Source organism: Choristoneura fumiferana, chromosome 25, assembly GCF_025370935.1.
Source record: "Choristoneura fumiferana chromosome 25, NRCan_CFum_1, whole genome shotgun sequence".
In the NCBI taxonomy this organism is placed as follows: domain Eukaryota; kingdom Metazoa; phylum Arthropoda; class Insecta; order Lepidoptera; family Tortricidae; genus Choristoneura; species Choristoneura fumiferana.
In genome coordinates, this window is record NC_133496.1 from 9,283,703 (window position 1) to 9,306,850 (window position 23,148).

At 36.6% G+C, this 23,148-nt stretch overlaps 1 protein-coding gene across 1 annotated transcript in view; it reads right to left on the reverse strand.

Moving 5' to 3' along the window:
• Positions 1-13,475, reverse strand: part of LOC141442340 (cytochrome P450 4c3-like) — a 37,596-nt gene extending 24,121 nt beyond the window's left edge. The window contains exons 1-5 of the mRNA XM_074107302.1: positions 13,266-13,475; positions 12,452-12,541; positions 11,702-11,812; positions 5,279-5,363; positions 3,174-3,274 (exon numbers count right to left, since the gene is read on the reverse strand). Of these exons, the coding sequence (XP_073963403.1) occupies positions 3,174-3,274; positions 5,279-5,363; positions 11,702-11,812; positions 12,452-12,541; positions 13,266-13,440 (562 nt within the window). The 5' untranslated portion in view covers positions 13,441-13,475. The remainder of the gene's footprint in view (positions 1-3,173; positions 3,275-5,278; positions 5,364-11,701; positions 11,813-12,451; positions 12,542-13,265) is intronic.
• Positions 13,476-23,148: the final 9,673 nt, after the last annotated feature.

Below are 23,148 nucleotides of genomic sequence, written 5' to 3' on the forward strand. Positions count from 1 at the left end.
GCTTTTAGTGTCCAGTGTTATTTTATGGAAAAGATTTGAAGAGGTTCTCATTTCCATGTTGGTGTTTTTTTTCATATGGTGTAGCTGGCAATAATTTTCTTGCTTCACCAGACGTTCAGGTTGAATACTTCTCCCTGAATATAAGCTAGTTATTGTGTTTTGTCACTCTTATGAACACACAAATGCAAATAATAACTTAAACTTCTTAATTTGGTTGGTTATAATGCGCCGCTAACTTCACACCGGTAGGATTGTTGACGCTAAGCGCTGCTATTTTAGATATGCAGTGACGCGATACCAGGTTTTAGAGCTGGGATACAAGACCATACAAGACCAAGATACAAGATATCCATCTTCCTTTAAGTTCGAGTGAGAGAGAAGGGGCTTAGGGGCTAGATCACATCCTACTAATATTATATATGCGAAAGTTTGTATATCTTGATGTTTGTTACTCAATCATGCTTTAACGGCTGGGTAGCATTAGCTGAAATTTGGGATACTTATAGATATAGATATCGATTTAAATTAACTATATATATGCGTGACGACACGACACGACACGACATAATACAAATCCGACTTTAGCGTCATAAGCAGGATCCACGTCAATTTCGATCATTAGAATTTTCGAACTTAATGCCAATCAGTTAAAGTTAACATTGTTTGTCGACTAACATACCATTTCTAATTTTTATATAAAATACAATACAATACAATGACTCTTTATTGTACACCAAAAATAGTAAGCGATACAGAACAGGTACACAGAATGAAATTACAAGGGTAAACAACAGGCGGCCTTATCGCTTAAGAGCGATCTCTTCCAGGCTTAGAGCAACGCGGGCTTCCTACGGAAGGGAGCAACCTTAGCGGTAGATTACCTTTAAAATAGTTCTGGCGTTTGTTGCGGGGGGAAATGTGCATACAAGTGCAGTTCGGCTTATTTAGATGCAAAAACAAAACTGCCAACTGACTGTAATGACGACGTTAACACATAAATAATCCAACAATACACTAATAATTCGTTTACAGATGACTCCAAACTAACACATTGACAGTAACATGATTAAGTCATCGCTTTATCGCTTATGCGATTTATCGCTTGACCGATCCGAAATTTTGTACCGCTAGGACTCGATGTTGGTAAACGAATCCGACAATAATGTACGTCTTTGTTGTTTAAATGTAATTAAATAGCAATAATACGATAACAATTTACTTCCATGTGAAATGTAACACCATAATTTTGCAAGCTTGATGTCCCAGATCTTCTTTTTACAGCAGGAAACTGAACAATTCGATATTTTTAGCCGCCGCGTTCACTCGCGCTTCTCGATTCGGTCTAATAGTTTGAAATCCGAGCGCGCTTGTTTTATAAAATTCGTATGCCCAATTGGGCTTGTACTTTGACAGAGAGGAACGCGTCGAATGGCTACTCCCTTCCGCCCGGGTTGCTCTAAGCTTCCAGGCAACCTTTTTTATATATAACTATCAGCCTTTTTGATTCTTAAATTAATGTACCTATTATTTACATACTTAATATTTGAATAGGTTACTACATTCAGAGTATGCAAAAAAAAAAGTTATGCAATTTGTTTATTACGTAGCGGAGATAAAAGTCAGTCAATTCAATACTCATTAAGTTATATAATAGGCGAAGTACATAGTTTAAGGCCAGCGAAAAAAATGAAAGAGTTAAAAACATTGCAGGATCGCTATACTCGACAACAATGTCGCATTTAAATTTTATTATTATCAAGTCTCAAACTTGGTCACGGTAATATCTAAGTTGGCACGAGTCAGGGCTATTACGAAACTCGAAACTTGAATGTCGTGTCGTGGGTCCCTCTGACACTTACAGTATTTAATACGAGAGCGAGAGGGACAGTACGATACGAACTTCGAGTTTTGAGTTTCGCAGTAGCCCTGCTGTACCTACAGCCAATTCAATCTGGTTCCAGAAAAAAAAAACATCTAGCAAATCAAAATAACAAAACAAAACAAACAACTGATACCTACCCATTAGGTATCAGTTATTTTGTTAGAACCTCGGACTTTTTTTAATGTGTGTGAAACAGCTCGTGGTGTTTTCAGAGGAAAATTACACCTGCAATTTTGATATAAATTAAATATCGTAATACATTTTGAGAAAATGTATATATTGTCTCGGCTGGAATACTCATACTCGCGTTTAATACTCATACTCAGCCAGCAATTGCCTACTTACATGCGACGACAGTACTTGTATTATCTAATATGAATGCTCCCATAGATGAAATCGTACCGAACGAACGTGTTTGCGTGCTTATGCCCCCCGTCACCCCGCCGCTTGACCGCGCGCCCGTTTCGACGCAACCATTTTGTTTTATGTTTTATTCATTTAAATATCGTGGCGAAAATGACACAAATTTACTATGTCGATATCATGCATTTATGATATAAAATATGTGAACTCTAATGACTTTAATATTTTTTTGAAGCGTTTGTAGGTTAAGAAACAAAATAATTTAAAATCTTAAAATTGCGTGGTCTAATTTGGCACAACTTTTTTTATAGGCGTATGTAAGTAATCTGAAATAGGAAATAAATATTTCATAAACTTAATTTTTTTTTCACACCATTTTTTTCATACTGCATCCACATTACATACATTTGCACTGGACGAAATGACACCAATTTGGTTTACATACTCCACAGGCTATCCTAGATATGATGCCATAATTATTTTTAACTTTAAATTTATTTTGCGAGATTTATTCAAATAAAAAAAAACAACCACAAATCTTCAAATTGCTGAAAATGCAGGCAACAAAAATGACACAAAACGCTACAATAAGCTTCATAGGTACGACTGTACCCACAGGCAAAAAATAAGAAACTTTAGAATTCTTGAAACTTAATACCTCAAAATAACGTAGTCCTATCGGCCTATTTGTCTAAGCCACAATAGAGCTAAATCCCGGACCTCCAAACACCAGAGTACTGTTGTCTCCACCGCAACCGGTACAAATCGTACATCGGTTATAAGGTAGAATATTTTGCGTGCTTTAACTTCGCAGCAATATCAGATGCGGAACTAGCTAACCGCGAAATTTGTCTCCACTTCTAAGCTGTAGTGTAGTAGCCCCACTTCAGAAAAGATATTCACCTACTATATTTTCATTTTAACTTACGGCATACGGTTTCCAGAGTGCGTTCTGTGAAGTACTCCCTAGGATCGAACATGCCCGCACCCGCCAGCGGCTCCAAGTCTTGTGCCAGCAGCGCCGACTGCCTGTTTACATAATTTCAAACGTGTTAATATACCTACAGTAAATTGTGTAGGTACATCAGTGGCTTGGCGTAAACGTTTCTGTTAGACAACCCGAAGAGTGAGAACAGTGCGAGTTAGATACCTATGTATTTGGCTACAACCCAACGCCTCGCAACAACCTTTGTCATACTTTATCATGTCGAACGTCACGTAATAAGATTAGGCAATCCAGTGGGAACCGAGTTGTGAGTGCGTGTGTGCATGCGTGTGTGCGTGTAAACTACATGAATGAGGGCTATCGTTTTTTGTCTCTCTAGATGGCGCCACTGTTGCGTGAGGTTTTAAATGTGGCTTTCAAAGTCTGTTATTACGGGCGTGAAAACAAAGTTTACATTAAAATTATATTTAATACACCCTAAAACCGTACCATACCAATATCGAGCAACCACAGTGTTGCGTAGTCCCGTTTTTTTCGGAAAAAAAGGGAGGACAAAAGTTTTCGAAAGACAAAAGTGTCTCCAAACACAGACATTCATTGCCCAGTAACGCATAATTGCCATAATTAATTTCAGGTAATGCAAAATATTCACAAAATTATTCTAATTCTAAATAAACCCGCGTAGCTCACGCAAAAATAATGAGATTTGACATTTCGGAGACCTCACGCTACACTAGCGCCTCTAGCGGTGAATTCATATGCGATAGCCCTCATTCCTATAGGAATCCAATAAAATCCTGGAATTTCAATCAACTGCCACATCTAATGGTTTGTGCATACGAAGTCACTGGGAATCATATTATCACGTTATAATTAATAAAATCGTTTCACTTGTAGGTAAAATATGCATTTCCGTGGCAGTTTTTGTGAAGAACCTAAGATACCCTGTTCAACAACAGTCAAAATGCGAATTTAAAGAATAGGTAAACAGTCTGTGCTGCATTCAAATAGCGCTATGACCTGAAACAATTACTTTGCTCACCCGCGACCTTATGATAGCTACGTTTATGCAAGAAATGAGTGTTCAAACAGTTCCTCCACCTCCACACTAATTATTACACTAGTCTAGGAACACACACAAATCACTCAACCAGAGCTCATCTTCAGACTACCATTCACAATGCTATCCGATGTTAGACTAAAACAGACCAAAACAAATATTTACCAAGTTTAAATTTTGCTGCTAATTCTATCTAAACCTGCTTACATAATCATAGTAATAGGCTACCCAACGAAGAAAAATCAGGTGGAAAAACTAGTGTATAAGCGAATTTTGGCTTAGTTCTAGGGAATGGTGTTCTAAACCACATACTAAAAGTACTGATGGGTGGAGGTGAAGCTAACGGGTGGAGGGGTGTGTAGGTAAAGGTTTTTTCAGTTTTTCGTAAATAACTCATAAAACAGTGGCATATAGTGTAGTATTTAAGTGGGTACGTTACTTTGTTATTGCTTAGATATAAGGTAGCTTAAGAACGATCATGTGACGTCAATCCGGAATAAATCGTCTTGCCGTACACACGTCTCTTTCCTTACGTTCCCGGTAAGCTACCTACACTTCACATAGCAAAAACTGTTTTGATAGATGAGTAATCTACATACAATTCTCTACTCACTATGAACATCTTGTGACAGTTTTTACTTAAGATTTTTCTAAAGATTGAATATAGAATCTTTTTTGTAGAAAATTTTATGTAGATTACTCATGTATCAGAACAGTTTTTGATATGGGCCACCGTTTATGAGTAATTTACGAAAAACTTAAAAAAAGGGGACATTTACACTCCCTCCACCCGTTAGCTTCACCCCCACCCATCAGTACTTTTAGTATGTGGTTTAAAACACAACCCTACAACTATGCCAAAGTTCGCTTGTACACGATTTTTTCCCCTGAGAGGCAGTTTTTGGTCTTCGTTGGGTGGGCTATAAGAGCATTTCAAGAAAATTCTAGTAATATTTAATCAGATGATATCCCTGCCACGTGACATCACGTTAGTAAAATTACAACAATAACTCAAAATTATACCTACTCGTTGAAGATAACTAGAAAACCATCCAGCACGTGCTGACTGAACGTTGGGTTCAGCAACTTGCGGTTCCTCTTCCAAGTAGGCACTGCAAAAGTATTCTTTGGTTAAACTTGAAACCAGATTTTACGAGGTTATTGATTTTATAAGTACTTGTAAATTGATTGGACGACAAAAATTCAGTTTAAACTAATATTCAGTACTTAATGCACTAAGTATACACCCATACATCTAAACACGCGGTAGCGTGTCATGCCAAGTTCAAGCTAACAGAACTGGCGAGCAGCACCGTGTGTAATTTTACCCGAACCATTTGGAGCCACTTTTGACCCCCTCATAACTCAAAGACTATTTCAAATAAACATGTCAAATTTGGCTCATTTATTGACACTTGTGAAATACATTTATGATCTCCAAATTTCATAAACACACCTCAAACGGTTATTTAGACATTAACATCCAAAAATCGTCATTTTTATCACTGACTCACCTAATAATTTTCACACCTTTCCATAATTTTTGACACAAATAAAACGCCAACTTCCTAACGTTTAAACAAAGCTAAGTGTAACTTGGATTCGTTTAGAAATATTACAAGTGTGAAGATGTTTACCTGTTGTACGACGCTAACTTTTAAAAGCTAATAAGAAATGCACAAATTTACCATGTTATTTCATTTATAGTAATAAAATTGTTATCCAACTATATCGGTGACTTGGTTTTTTTATTAAATCTCGTCTAATATAATATTCATACTACATATTAAAAAGGTAACACGCCCTATTACAGTACGCTAAGTTGGAAATGGCGTTAAATTCATCGACGGTGATCTTTCTGTTTTTGTCACAAGGTACGCTAAGTAGAACTAAATTCAAAATTAATGAAAGAATCTTAAAAGTAATTTTACATTTCTTTTAATTGTGTAACAAATAAAACTTGGTAAAAAAGTTATAAATATATGTTCACCGGTTTAAAAATTATCGCAAGTTTTCCTTGAATTGGCTTTAGCGTAAAGTTACCATTTTCGAGTTAGCGTAGTTTAAAATGTTAGTGTCGATGTTATGTTCCTATATTTTGAGATCTCATATCCCCTTAGGGTAAGTAATTTCACAGTAAGGATAGGAGAAGTACCGAAAAATCTATTGATTTATTTTGTAATGTTAATTGTAAATAAATAGCATGGACTGTTAAAATTTAATTTATTTCTTTTTTAATAAATTTAAACTAAACAACTATAATTATTGCATATCCTTTAAAACTAGGGGTCTCCTAGACCGCTCATAGGTGGTTGTGTTTTCTAAAACAGGACGTAGGTAGTTAACGGATATACTTAGGCATATTTTACTCAGGCATATTTTAACAATATTTTGTTAAACAGGTTACACCAGTTTCACATAAAACATGTTGCTAAAAATTATTATCAAATCATGTTTACGTTTTAAACATCTAGTGTGCCAACGGGGCTGAATCATTATACTAAGCTACGAATAAATAATAAGTCAGGAAGCGTAACTCAGAACAAATTCCACACAAAAAGAGGCCAAACCTAAAACTAATACGACTTATGATTCAAATAAGAATCAATTTCAAGTTTGCAAAATAATAATAGACGTGTTTGTTGATTGGTTAAAATTTAGAAACAAAGCAAGGATTGGTTGGCTCGCGTGATGCAATGTCAGATGCTCAAACTACATAGACAACTGGCGTTCAGACGGATCACTTCTTACATCTAGCGTTTCAATGACGTGTCATATATTGATAATAACGGTTATCAATTCGGTTGTATTTATTTGGCTGTTAGCTCAAAACTCCGTCATTCATGAACCGATTAGAAAAAAAAATCGTTTATATTCGAATACAGTAATTAAGTCCCATAGGCACAAAATCAGGATCTGATGAATGGATCCTAAGAAAATCGAGGGAACTCTTTAAATATGGTAGGGACATTTATGGTAATTTGGATATATTTTACTTAGTAGTAATTCGTACATTTGCTCTTGAACATCATCATTTTGATGAAGTGGAACTAATGATAAAGACAAGTGAAGACCACAGTTGACCACCGGAGTTAGGTACTACTCAATAACAAATATTTCACGGGTTTAATTTCAATTATTTTAAAACAGTTGCTAAGCAATTTATGCTCCTCGTAAAACATATGGTGAAATAGAACGGGTGGTGAAGCATCAGAACCCTTGAAAGAACGTCTCTGCATCGGAAAAAGCAATTTTTCGTAAAAGGTGATGAGCAGTAAAGTTGACATTATACTATTGTATCTTATATTATTCACACTAAAAATCTCATTATTTATTAATGCTTATGTTTGAGCTCGTAGAAAAAGTAATGTATGCAACTATTCATAATCAGCCATTGAGACACTCATGCGTATCTATTATGACATTCGGCTTCGCCTCATGTCATAAACTCGCACTCGTGTCTTAATGACCCTTATTATGATACAGTTGCATAAATAACTATAGTTAAATCGCACATCTAGTACTTAATAGAACTATGGGCATCAGCAGCTAAAACAAATCTACGTAAATTACAAACAGCGCAAAACTAAATTATTAAAAGACTATTTGGTTATATTTTTTTTACTTCTACTACAAAAATATATATAAGGAAATAAGAATCATGAATTTAAAACAGTTATATAAATACAAGACATGCATTCTAGTGAGAAAAATATTAACTAAAGATATACACACTAATATATCATTTACAAAAAAAGGCATTTACAAAATATTTACAACGATTTTACGGAAGGCAAAAATTAATACTTTGTTTTGTATAATAAATAATACAATGATTAGTAATAGAAAATTACTGTAAGATGTTTGTCGATTCCCACGTTTTGATTTAATCACTTAAATATCTGCTTCAGCTTATGAACATACGCCACTACGAGTACCTTAATGATTATTCTTGTGAGGCGCGCTTGCACGGGTACGTATTATAATGTATAAATTTAAAATACATATCGGTTATAAATATTAATAATAATTCATAAAGCACGTTTTTCATATTGGTCGAAATACATACAATTAAAATGACTAAGTTCACAATGTATATGTTCAGAATATATACAATCAGAATATATAAAAGTTGAAAGAAATAACAATTAAAATTACTATAGTACGTTTTTCATAATGGTCAAAATTACGCTCTTTTTCTGGTAATAGATTTTAAGACTGTAGTAAGTGTTTTAATTGTGTTATAATATAACGTAATGGCTACGGAACCCTATCTTGGGCGTGTCCGACACGCTCTTGGCCGGTTTTTAATACTTAGAAATTCCACGATTAGGATCGTCCGAGACAGACATTAGTAAAGATTGGACATTTTACTACTTTGACATTTCGCGATTTGGACCGTCCGAGACATAGACATTAGTAAAGATTGACATTTTACTACTTTGACATTTCGCGATTTGGACCGTCCGAGACATAGACATTAGTAAAGATTGACATTTTACTACTTTGACATTTCGCGACTTGGACGTGGCACGACTTAGACGATGTAAGACATGGACCTCTTACGATGTGGACGCAATTTCGACACTGGATATTTTACGACTTTGACGTAAGCGTATAATGCCTAGGTTCATCATCATCTCCAGTCTATTTACGATGTATTTATATGTTAAATTCTGAAAAATTAAGGACTGTAAGACAAAGTCGACGGAGCTCCGCTTGGCGGAGCTCCTATTCATCGTAGTTAAGGCGCTTCGCGCCTGGACAAAACTCTAACCTAACCTAACCTATAAGATACCGTCTGATCGAAAGCCGTATTGTCTAACAAGGCCTTGCATTTTAAACTAAAGTCTGATCATTAATTGAATAGAAACTTTAGGTGCGACGACGAGCGTAGCGAGGAGGAGCGTGTTAGGTTCAACTACGACCAAAACAAGAATTGTAATATATGCCAGAATTGTAATATATGCATTTTCTTTGTAAAAATTCAGTGTCTAGTATGTATTTCAACCATTATAGAAAACATACTGTATAGATTTTGAACGTCTACATTATGAAAATATGCATTTTGTGCCATATGACTAAGAACCATTATGCATTGTAACCATTATATATTTTGACCACTATGCATTTCAAGCTTATGCGTTTAGAACTTATGTCAAATAACTTTATATATTTTGATGCATTATATTTTATAATTTTCGGTATTTCAACTGTATGTATTTCAACCGATATGTATTTTAAATTTATACATTATAATACGTACCCGCTTGCACTGTGCCTTGCAGAAATCTACCCGCTTTGTAAAGGGCATATTAATGTACTTAAATTAATGTTAATAGTAATAAAATCTTATTGTATACATATATGAATATTTCTTTAAACGAGCAATTTTAATACAATGCATGCATCATTTTACTTAGCTTTTTAAGTCTACGCACTGTACAAATTACCAGTAGGTAATTAAGGTATTAGATTTAAGATATTTATTTTCTCAAGAATATACAAATATAATATTGCAATAAATAAATACTGAATACTGAATTCACTTACAGAGAAAATACAATAATAAATAATTCAGTCTTCAGTATATATTTATTGCAGGCATAACATCTGCCTGCAGAGAGATCTCGATTGTAGCTTTCCCTACAAAAAAAAAACTGCAATATTATATTTGTATATTCTTGAGAAAATAAATATCTTAAATCTAACCTAAAACCTAAAATCGTGAAAAATATAAAGACTGTTTGTACATATTGTTTGGGCGATAGTTACAGGTAAGAAGGAAGGATGAAGAAGTATGAGGAAGCTGTCATTTACATTATGTGAGCCATAGACTACAGACTTGATTTTGCATAATACTGACCATCTCCAACTGATAATGTATTTGAACATTTTTGAATATAAATCTAATTTTACGAATAACTTACTAGTTGAAAGTGATCCCTGGACATTTTAATTTTGCATTGTTCCTGCACCACTTCATTCATAACTAACACACGTTGGCATGACAAAATGGTTTTTAATTTATACGTTTCCATTAGGTAGTGGTCGTCATATGAATCATCGTCATTACCATTCTTTAGGTACTTAAGTCTATTCATCCTTCCGTGTCTTATCATGTAAACAAACGTGACGTCACAGGTGACAATAGACAGTGACTAGTGATTGGAAAAGTCGATAAAATATACATAAAACGTGACCGATTATTTTGCTAAACATAAATAAATCCGTAAGCAAGCCAAGTCGTCAGAAATATCACAAAAAGAGCACCCGAAACGTACGACATCAAGCGAAGTAGCGAAACGAATTACATTTCTAGATTCAACTCTTTTTATTTTATTTATTATTATTTCCTCTAGTGGAAAAGGCAAAGGTTGAACACCATTACAAAATACAAAATCATTTATTTGTTCAACACAGGTCATTACAGTACAGAGTACATGGGGTGTTGAAAAAAAAGAGTTGTTTGTCTATGCTGCGCCGCAAGGCATACAAATTGTAGACTTAGTCAATGAAGCTTCCACATACATGGCAACCTTGCATTAACTAATTAATGATTACAGCCAAGTTTTCATTGTATTTTTTCTTCCTTTTTACAATTCAACTCAATGTGAAATGACGTTTAGCGTTACTATAGACACCTACGCACTGTCCGTGTCCGTTCACGTTTAAATAAATATTGAAATCAACGCCATCCATTGATTAGTGTTAACTGACGGTTAAATGTGATGCCGTCTCCGTCTATTTGAACAAATCATATTATTATAGAGACGGCATCACACCTAACCGCCTGTTAACACTAATCAATGGATGGTGAAACAGCCCCTAAGTATTGATTGCCACATTTATCCATATCGATAAGTTGTCGTTTCCCATCAATACGATCATAGACAATCTAGACATTGCAATGGTAGATATTTTTGAGGTTATTCATTCGTACCTTCGATTATTGAAGGCAATCTTATTCGAAATGATATTTTTCAGTCGTTACTTGGTTGATTTCAATACTTTGTGAGTTTCTTTCAGTGTACAACAACGTTTTAAGTGATGGTTATTGTGTAATCCGAGAAAAAGTGTGAAAGTGTCTTCGAGAAGTGTTTGTTTACATGACAATGATGTGGAAGGATGAATATACCTCAGCTATTTGAATTTTAAAACAATATTAAGTCACGCTCTTGGACGCTTTCCGTAGAGTTAACCTTTTTGCCGCCACGTCAAATACAAAAGACATCACCCATATACGCCAGGCTTCTATATTGCAATGTCTAAAATTTAAACTTAAGACAATGGAACGAAGGTTGCTTTTTCATTGAAGTAATGGACGTATATATATAGGTCGTTGGCGTGGAACCTGCGGTGCGTATATATGAGTGGTTGGCGTAGAAAAGGTTAAGCAAAACATGAGTTTTTTGCCCAGCAGTTGGAAAGCAAAGAAGTTTAAGCTTACCGTCCGCAGTGATGAGTCCCTCGCCGACCCAACTTGATCCCATTTTGTAAAAATAGCTTTTCTCCAAGCAGGTATTCAGCACAGTGAGAGCATCATCTGGATCATTGACGACTAAAAAGAGTTATTGTAAAATTAGAGTAGCTTTTGCACATAACATCTTGATTTAAAATATTAATAGTAAGTTAATATCTAACGCGAACGGTTTTACATAACTAACAATTCCTCTCGATGTAGACCTCAATCTCGAGTAGACCAATTTTAGTCATCATCATCTCAGCCGTAGGACGTCCACTGTTGGACATTGGCCTCCCCAATAGATCACTAGCTGCTTCGGTCGGAAGCGGCCGGCATCCACCTTGAACCAGGTCATCATGGTGATAGTGAGCGTACGACCCGTGTTCGACGCGTGCACGCGACGTCATTACGGCGACACGCAGATGGCTAATCGCGAAGACATCGCAGTGTGCTCGCCGCGTGCACGTCGCGTTCCCGCTCCGCTGAGAAACTGCCGCCAAAAACGGTAGTGTGCACGGGCTCTTAGATGTCATGTGGAATGTGCTCTAACTAAAATATCGCGACAAATTAGAATTGTTTTTATAAAGTTGCATTATTATGACTTTATTATTAAATAGCAACGAGTCGTTATAGTCTTCATCAATTCAAATGAGAGCAGTGCGGAAGACAGTGATATTAGGTGTTGATTTGTTAGGTTGATCATGATCACAAATAACACTGGCTAGCATGACTTACAGACTTGTAGACTGGGGCCCACTCGAACAGCTAGGACACCACCCGCATCCTCGGTCGCTTTACTAAGGGTTTGAATATTCTGCCAAAATTCTGTAACAAATTCAAAATATCAAAAATCTAATTTTATAGTATACTCATACCTTGGCCTTTTTTGTGTTTCTGAAGATCGGTCTAGCGTATTAAGTAATATTACCTATAGGTGGAAGGTTACACCGGCGCGCGCGCTAGACAGCAAGTAATGATGTATGAAATCTCATTACGATACAGCCGTGTTCATAATAGAATCAAATATCGTAATACTGGTAATTATCTATGGTTTTTGAACGCATAATGGGGGATTTACTATATGGGTGTACATAAAAATAATTTTCAAACATCAAGGACATAGCGATACGCATAAACGTGAATTGTAGAGTTCACGTTTCTTGCGTATAAAACCGATCCATTTGATTGATTAATTGAATGATTATCGGCTGGGTCAATGGCATGATCCAGCTACATCGATAAAACACTGTAACTTTAGGTACTGGCTGAAGAAAAGGTGAGATTGTTTTGGCAAAACACGGTATCTGGAGGAAGATACAGTGTTTAGTCAAATCAGGATCCTAGTTTAAGAGTAACATACAGTGTAAATTTGAATGAAATTTTTCAATGTTATTGGTAGAAAATCAGTATACTCTAAAAAAATACTGTAACTTGAGTTGCAGTGTCTTTGTTATAGGACGGCAGAATCGGTCTTGTTCCATGACTTATTATTTATTGAATCAAACCAAATCCATTCTTTATTACTATCACACCTTATCAAGAAACTTACGTTCACTGCCGCCTATAAGTTTATAGGCATGCCCTATTATAGGTAAACACCCTTTATAGGTTGGTACCAAGGCTCCCAGTTCCAGTAGTCTTCGCCTCTTCTTTGGGACATAATATTTCACAGCAAATAAACCAAACGATACAATAATGAGGAACAGTAATATTATAGATAACATATTCTCTCAAGGCTTGAACGTAACCTGACGCGCGAGAAATTGTTTTTTTCCTTATATAGTTACCAGACAAAAATGGACATGCGGAGTACAGTATGTTACCATAGCTCGTTTAACGAGTATAATATTAATGGTACCTATCAAAGGAAACCTGTTTGTTCAATATTTTTTTAAGTTTTTATTAAATAAATCCTCGGTTTCTTCCGGCGCATACTTCTTTAGGCCTACGGCTACGTTATTTTGAGGTATTAAGTTTCAAGAATTCTAAAGTTTCTTATTTTTTGCCTGTGGGTACAGTCGTACCTATGAAGCTTATTGTAGCGTTTTGTGTCATTTTTGTTGCCTGCATTTTCAGCAATTTGAAGATTTGTGGTTGTTTTTTTTTATTTGAATAAATCTCGCAAAATAAATTTAAAGTTAAAAATAATTATGGCATCATATCTAGGATAGCCTGTGGAGTATGTAAACCAAATTTGTGTCATTTTCGTCCAGTGCAAACTGTTATATGGACAGTATGTAAAAATGGTGTGAAAATAGTTATTTGTGCAACAAGAGAGCAAAGTTGTTTTTTGTTGCGAGTGTTGATTTTGAATCCCGAGTAAGCGAAGGATTCTATAATTGAATCACGAGCGTCAGCGAGTGATTCTAGGTTAGAATCCTGAGAACAGCAAGGGATTCATAATTATATACGAGATGCAAAAAAACTTTGCTCTCGTGTGACACATACAATTTTTCACCTCAGCAGCGAGAACATAATTTAAATGTAACATAAGAATAAAACTACATATACCTACCTGTTTACAAAACAAACACATTTTTTTAAATATAATCCGATTATTAAGAAACAAATATAATAATCACATTTAAAACCATAACAAAGTGTCCAGTAGGTATACAATACAAATCTCATACCTACTCATTACATGCATTGTAATTTGATCTTGTACTAATGTCACACTTTTTTTTTAATACTGCAAAAAGCGTCATCTTGGGGTCATTAAAAAGGTTGGACAATAAACGTATAATTTATTATAAATGCTATTAAACCTTTAAATATGAATTTTACTAAGATTTATATTACATAAACATTAAATAGATTTGTTAAAAATGGGTATGTATTATTATACCGATAAACGAAAGACCGAATTTCACAAGACCTATGGACGGAAGGCCGAATATTAAAACGTCGAATGGATATATGACCGAAAGTTTGAAATCCCGAAAGTACATTTGACCGGCAGCCTAAAACCCGAAGACTACAATCCCGAAGATCAAAATACCTACACTCGAAAGGTCGAAAACTCATAATGCCGAACAGTCATAATCACTACAAGTAAAATAATCGACAATCAATATATCGAAAATCAAAATACCGAAACTGCCGTTATACCAAAGACGAAACAAATATAGCAGGAAAAGATTTGTGCGAGCGAGCGAAGCGAGCGAGCAAGACGGTTCGCAGCAGAAGCGACTCGGATAGGTTAGGTTCAGAAGGCTAAGGCGGGAACGAAGCGGAGTGTAGTTCCCGCCTTAGCCTTCGATGTTAGGTTTTCTTTTATAGCAGGCAAGATACTTAACTGCCAGTAAGAAAGTAGGTTGGATAAGATTCAACAGCAAAGATCATTTGTGAAGCAATATTATCCGGGCTGCTATAAAAAAAAACCTAACATCGAAGGCTAAGGCGGGAGCTACGCTCCGCTTCGCTCCCGCCTTAGCCTTCTGAACCTAACCTATCCAAGTCGCTTTTGCCTCGAACCGTCTTGCTCGCTCGCTTCGCTCGCTCGCACATATCAAACTTTTTTTTACTTTCGGTATTTTGTACTTTCGGTATTCTGAATTTCGATTTGTTAAGTGTCGATATTTCAACTGTAGGTAATATGATTTTTCGGTATTATAATACATACCCCATTTTCGGGATTTTGTACTTTCGGTCATTTAAAAATAGATATTTCGACCTTCGGTGTATCGGTTGTCGGTATTTTGTACATTCGGTATTCTGAATTTCGATGTGTTATGCGTCGACATTTCAACTGTAGGTATTATGATTTGTCGGTCTTATAATACGTACCCGTTAAAAATTCATACAATTTAACAAATATTTATTCCAACTGTAGAGGCAGTATACGGAATTCTTTTATAAAAAAAAAAACAAGAGAAGCGGCTTTCGTGCAACGAGGTTGCATACTTTATTAAAAGATCGGGAAAATTTACATTTTGGAAATATTTCGTTGTCATGTAATTTATATTTTTAATACCAAAAATTTAATTTAAGATTGTAATCAACACATTTGATCCTATCTCTCGCTTTTTTCGTGTTGAAGTGAAATGACAGATCAAAGTAAAGTTCAAATATTTGGAATTTAGTGAGTAGACCCAACACTGTACCCAGCATTTAAAAAAAATAATTAAAAAGTTACTTTGTCTCACGGAGTGAGCAAAATGCGAATTTGCTCACTGATTTCTCATAGCAAAAACTGCCTGTTTGAGGTGCTGAGGTGAAAAAAATATTACAGTTTATTGAAAATACAAACTGAAATATAGATGCACAGAAAAAACAGAAAAATAAGACCATCACTGGGAATCGAACCCAGGTCCTCGGTAATCCGTACCGCGTGCTATACCGCTACACCACTGATGGTCAACGGTACCGACACGAATTTCCCTATGCATCTCATATCTCAGCTTGTGTTTCTTACTTAGTCACTTAAGCAGCGACGCTAGCGACATCTATGCCGTAAGCCCTCAAACTTTTTCGGCATTCCTTTGGAACTAACGTAAAAGTAAAAATTTGGAATTGAAATAAAAAATACAAAAAGATTCCAAAAAACCAATCTTAATTACAGTTTATGAAATATTTATTTCCTATTTCAGATTACTTACATACGCCTATAAAAAAAAGTTGTGCCAAATTAGACTACGCAATTTTAAGATTTTTAATTATACAATACAATACAATACAAAGACTCTTTATTGTACACCAGACATAGTAAGCGATACAGAAAACAAATTATTAAAATTACAAGGTGAGCAATAGGCGGCCTTATCGCTTAAGAGCGATCTCTTCCAGGCAACCTTTTAATTATTTTGTTTTCTTAACCTACAAACGCTTCAAAAAAATATTATACCACATTCACATATTTTATATCATAAATGCATGATAAATCGATATTGTAAATTTGTGTCATTTTCGCCCACGATATTTAAATGAATAAAACATAAAAACAAATGGTTGCGGTAGAAACGGGCCGCGCGGTCAAGCGGCGGGGGCGACGGGGGCATAAGCACGCAAACACGTTCGTTCGGTACGATTTCATCTATGGGAAGCATTCATATTAGATAATACAAGTACTGTCGTCGCATGGAAGTAGGCAATTGCTGGCTGAGTATGAGTACTCGCAAGTTCGTTCGTTTAACTATACAAAGCCAGCAATTGCTATTCCAGCCGAGACTAATATAAACATTTTCTCAAAATGTATTACGATATTTAATTTTATATCAAAACTGCAGGTGTATTTTTCCTCTGAAAACACCACGAGCTGTTTCACACACATTAAAAAAAGTCCGAGGTTCTAACAAAATAACTGATACCTAATGGGTAGGTATCAGTTGTTTTGTTTTGTTTTGTTATTTTGATTTGCTAGATGTTTTTTTTTTTTCTGGAACCAGATTGAATTGGCTGTAGGTACAGCAGGGCTACTACGAAACTCGAAACTCGAAGTTCGTATCGTACTGTCCCTCTCGCTCTCGTATTAAATGATGTAAGTGTCAGAGGGACCGCACGACACGAACTTCAAGTTTCGAGTTTCGTAATAGCCCTGACTTGTGCCAACTTAGATATTACCGTGACCAAGTTTGAGACTTGATAATAATAAAATTTATATGCGACATTGTTGTCGAGTATAGCGATCCTGCAATGTTTTTAACTCTTTCATTTTTTTTCGCTGGCCTTAAACTATGCACTTCGCCTATTATATAACTTAATGAGTATTGAATTGACTGACTTTTATCTCCGCTACGTAATGAACAAATTGCATAACTTTCTTTTTTGCATACTCTGAATGTAGTACCTATTCAAATAATGAAGTATGTAAATAATAGGTACATTAATTTAAGAATCAAAAAGGCTGATAGGTATATATAAAAAGGTTGCCTGGAAGCTTAGAGCAACCCGGGCGGAAGGGAGTAGCCATTCGACGCGTTCCCCTCTGTCAAAGTACAAGCCCAATTGGGCATACGAATTTTATAAAACAAGGCGCGCTCGGATTTTAAACTACTAGACCGAATCGAGAAACGCGAGTGAACGCGGCGGTGCTAAAAATACCGAATTGTTCAGTTTCCTGCTGTAAAAAGAGATCTGGGACATCAAGCTTGCAAAATTATGGTGTTACATTTCACATGGAAGTAAATTGTTATCGTATTATTGCTATTTAATTACATTTAAACAACAAAGTCGTACATTATGGTCGGATTCGTTTACCAACATCGAGTCCTAGCGGTACAAATTATCGCTTGACCGACTTAAGCCCCTTCTCTCTCACTCGAACTTAAAGGAAGATGGATATCTTGTATGGTCGAGGAGTGTGCCCAGCTCTAAAACCTGGCTATCGCGTCACTGCATATCTAAAATAGCAGCGCTTAGCGTCAACAATCCTACCGGTGTGAAGTTAGCGGCCAAAAGTTAGCGGCCGATTATAACCCAACCAAATTAAGAAGTTTAAGTTATTATTTGCATTTGTGTGTTCATAAGAGTGACAAAAACACAATAACTAGCTGCTTTGATGAGGATTTTGTTTGGCAATGTGTATCTACAGTTTAATACATCAGTGGATTACCCATTAGAATTCAGTAAAATCTCGGAATCAATTCATCATCATCATCATCATCATCAGCCTACAGCAGTCCACTGCTGGACATAGGCCTCTTCCATGGCGCGCCACAACACTCTGTCTTCAGCCCCTCGCATCCATCCGCCGCCAGCGATCCTCTTAAGGTCATCCGTCCACCGTGCCTCAGGACGCCCTACACTACGTTTTCCCGTCCGTGGTCTCCATTCGAGGACTCGTCTGCTCCACCGTTCATCGGTCCTGCGACAGACGTGGCCAGCCCAACGCCACTTCAACGAACTAATTCTCTGAGCAATGTCAGTGACTTTCGTTCTTTGTCGAATAATGTGATTTCGGATTTTATCCTTCAAAGAAACCCCTAGCATTGCTCTTTCCATAGCCCGCTGAGCGACCTTGAATTTGTGGATTAGTCGCGCAGTCAAGGTCCACGTTTCGGCTCCGTAGGTTAAAACTGGTAGGACGCACTGGTTGAAGACTTTCGTTTTTAGGCACTGAGGGATGTCCGACGACATTGGCAGTACTGGAAAACTGCGACTAAATTGTCATTGGTTTGCGATGGTATGGCCAGAGACAGGTTTTTAGCATTTCGCAACGCACTTCATGCAGTTGATTGGGATTTTCTCGTGGAAGGTGAAAGAAAGAACGCTCTGTGGAAAGTCTATGATTAATAAAAGTGAAAGACGCATGAAAAAAATTAGAACGGACAGCTCAGCATAGTGTTGCCAACGCCGAGTAGGCCAACGGTGGTCTTCCGCTGTGACCGCTTGGCGACTTCACGGAAGGCTACAAAATTACCTAGAAAATAAAACAACAAACAAAAAGCAATAAAATCAAAATACAAAACAAAACAAAACACACAATTAGTACCTAAGGTATGAATAAATAGAAGAAATTTGTTTTATTTCTACAAATGTGTTTTATTGAATTGAATTTTGTAAAAATCGTTCATAATGTAACATAATATCCGCATAATAACATCATAACCCCTTACGAACGTGCGAGTTACATATTATTCCTAAGCCACACGAACGTGAGGGTCTGATGATGGCAGACCAGCTAAGCCAGGTTTTTTTTTAATTTTTCCTAGACTCCTTATGAAGTAATAATACATTTACGCAATGTTATTCAATTCTGTCAAAGATTCGATTCTCTCGGGTAGAAAGGGGTACTTAGTAGGTTTTGCCGTTGTACAGTAAAAAAAATCTAGAAAACGAAATAAATAAATAAATATCATGGGACACTTGACACCAATTGACCTAGTCCCACACTAAGCAAAGCTTGTACTATGGACACTAGGCAACGGATAAACATACTTATATATATAAATACATACTTAATACATATTAAACATCCAAGACCCGAGAACAAACATTCGTATTATTCATACAAATATCTGCCCCGGCCGGGATTCGAACCCGGGACCTTAAGCTTCGTAGTCAGGTTCTCTAACCACTCGGCCATCCGGTCGTCAGAATATGAGATGTACCTACCTAATGGTGGATGAACGATGACAGCGCGAATTCCTGACGATGTTCACAAAACCACGCTGTGAACTAATCTTGTGCGCCGTTTGGATGTAAGAAACATGCAGTTAATACATAGATGTCGATGGTTGTTCGCACAGAAATCTAAACAAATATTTAATTCCTGATATTTAATTAAAGTAATTCCTGATATTTAACTGCACTAATATCTGATACAGCGGAGCGCGGTCACAATTCAAACTAACAACTCCTCACTTCATGGCGCCGTTTCATGATATGCCTAAGAATTTCGTGATCTGGCGGATTTTACGATCGGCCGCCGACATATATTTTTTGATATTTTTTATACTTTCATTCTACACTTCCACGGAACGTAGATATAGTTGGTGTTTAGTTTTGTAACTAAGGGATCCCTGTATTATTATTATTATTATTTTTACGTAATTTTTTCTTTAATTGTATACTTCTATTATTATGAAAAAATGAATTTCTGCCAAGTTTCTTGCGGCGCATTCTTCTTGGCTATGGTGGTCTTTCCGAAAGCGCTGGTAGTTTAAAAAATGACGTGTAAAAGTGCCCATTGCGACCTATTTACTGAATAAATGATTTGAATTTGAATTTGAATTTGACATGTCGTCGGCCTAAATCGCAAACCTCGTAACTCAATCTGATCAAATTTTACAGGAGGCACAAAAAACTTCACTACCAAAAATTTTGCATGAAGACTTTCTAAGTTTTTTTTTACATAATGTTAAGTTAAATTTAGCCGTCAGATTGTTAAGACCTATTTTTTTTTAAATCACCTGAACCTGGAAATTCTGGAGTTAAGAGTTCTTCTTGAAAATTTTATAAAGCAAATCGGGAGTTAAGAGTTTTGCTATAAAAAATAGAGGTAATGTTTTGATCTGAACAAGGTAATTATTTACATGATTAAGTATTTTTTTTTATATGACTGGAAGGCAAACGAGCAAGTGGGTCTCCTGATGGTAAGATGTCACCACCGCCCATAAACATCTGCAACACCAGGGGTATTGCAAACGCATTGTCAACCTAGAGGCCTAAGATGGGATACCTCACGTGCCAGTAATTTCACCGGCTGTCTTACTCTCCACGCCGAAACACAACAATGCAAGCACTGCTGCTTCACGGCAGGATTAGCGAGCAAGATGGTGGTAGCAATCCGGGCGGACCTTGCACAAGGTCCTACTACCTGCAAGTATGTTTGGCTCAGGTGAAGATAATGAAACATGGTTTTTTTTTTGGCTGAATTAATTTGATGCAAACTAGCGGGCGACACACAATGTTCATGCTGTAAGGCTGTTGACATTTTTCTTGTTCAGGAAAGCAGAGAACTGCTGGTTTATGACGTGATGAGTGGATTTCGTGGCTTGAAAATAGATTTTTTTGTTGAGGCAAGCTCTTGAAACTAGCTGGTGACACACAAATTTCATGCTGCACAGTTGGTGAGGTAATAGGGAATTTGAGGATCTGGTATCCCAATGTTATAGGACAGATCAAGGCGTCCAGACTCCGGTGGGTCAAGCACGTAGAAAGGTTGGGAGAGGGTCGAGCCGTGAAGAGAGCGCACTTGGGATGACCGAGAGGCCGGTTGGCTTCCCAGGTACCGCTGGAGGGACGAGGTCTTGAAAGACCTTTTGGACCTCAGGGTCGAAGACTTGCAAGAGCTGACTCAACACCGCAAACCGTGGCGTAATCTGGTGTTGGAGGCCAAGATCCACTTTGGGTCACTGCGCCCTGGTAGTAGTAGTAGTAGTAGTAGTTAGTGAGATACAAGGTGGTGTAGGGTTCAACAAATCTCTTGTTGAGATGAATAGTGCTCCTCCTGAACTAAAATTAAAGATCCATCGTATTGATTTACATCGAAATTGTAACATGCGTACGTTTTTACCTATTTTTTGAAAAAATATTTTCTGCAGTCTTGCTTCCCTTTGTTGATTCATTTTAGTATCCGCCTACAGAACAAAACAATGTTATAAGTAAAAAAAAACATTAGTAAAGCAGCTGGGACGAGTTCGACTAGATCCCACTATAATATAATAAATTCAAAAGTTTGTAAGCCTGTTTGTTTGTTTGTCACTTCGCTTCATGACGTCTAAACCGCTGAACCGATTTAGATGAAATTCGGTATACAGATAGTTTGAGTCTCGGGGAAGGACATAGGATAGTTTTTATTACGGAACATTTCATAGTTCCAGCGGGATAGTAAAAACCGAATGCTGCGCGGACGGAGTCGCGGGTAACAGGCTAGTAGGTAGGTATAACATAAATGAAAAAAGTGACACAAACAAAACAAATGCCCATTCGAACAATCACAACTACGTACTAGATTAAATAATTTGCGTAGAAAACCACGTAACTAACCGCGAAGCAAACCTCGTATGTCCACGGCACGCAAACAAACTACATTTTCAATAGTCTAATGTGTATAAAATGATAAAAATTTCAAGAAAGAATATTGTAGAACCTTATTACACACCTGTTAGTCGCCCGTTTTCTTCTTAAATCTTTACGCAAAACTGACGTGCAGTCACACCGCCATCGCAAACTGTAGGTACTGAAGGGAGTGGCGGGGAGATACCGGTATATCTTTTACAAAAATGGGCGGGGTTGCGAGGTTTTCTATTTTGCTTTTTAAACTTAAACGGTTTATTCTTGGTATTTAAGAGTTTTGCCGTTAGATGCGTTCAGAATAGTACTATCTAAAAGTGTCAAAACATAATTTTCAAAAAAATGGAGTTACGAGGTATGCGATTTAGGCCGACGATGTTATATTGTTGTTGTTGTTTCTTTAAAAAATATGGCTCTGTCCATTTGAGGACAATTTTGCCAGTGTCTAGTAGTTTTGCCGTTGTATAAAAATTCTAGAAAACGAAATATGAGAGGTAATGGTGGATGAACGACCAAAAACCAACCAACCAACTTGATTTGATTTGATTGATTCTCGACATGTATATAATTTGGAGCTTCTGTTGCTGACTGGCGTCAGTGTAATCCTTTATCCTGGTTTCTGTCATTCATATTGGATCGATGAATGTTATTGAAAACTTTTAAGTTTCTTCAGTCTGGATCCTCGGTCCGTCAGTCTGAGAGGGTTAAACGGTAATTCTGTCGTTATTCAGACCGTACCCTTAGTGTAAGTTTTCGGTTACAAAATAAGTCTTGATCGCGTTCGCTTTAAAATCTCAATTTCTATGGAAACACGAACAGCGCCTCTAGCGGAACGTTTGCGATGTCCGTGTTTCCATACAAATTGAGATTTTAACGCGAACGCGATCGTGACGTACCTGTTTTGTAACCGAAAACTTACACTACGAGTAAGGGTACAGACAGAATGATGGACTAAACTGATACCAGAGTGAGCG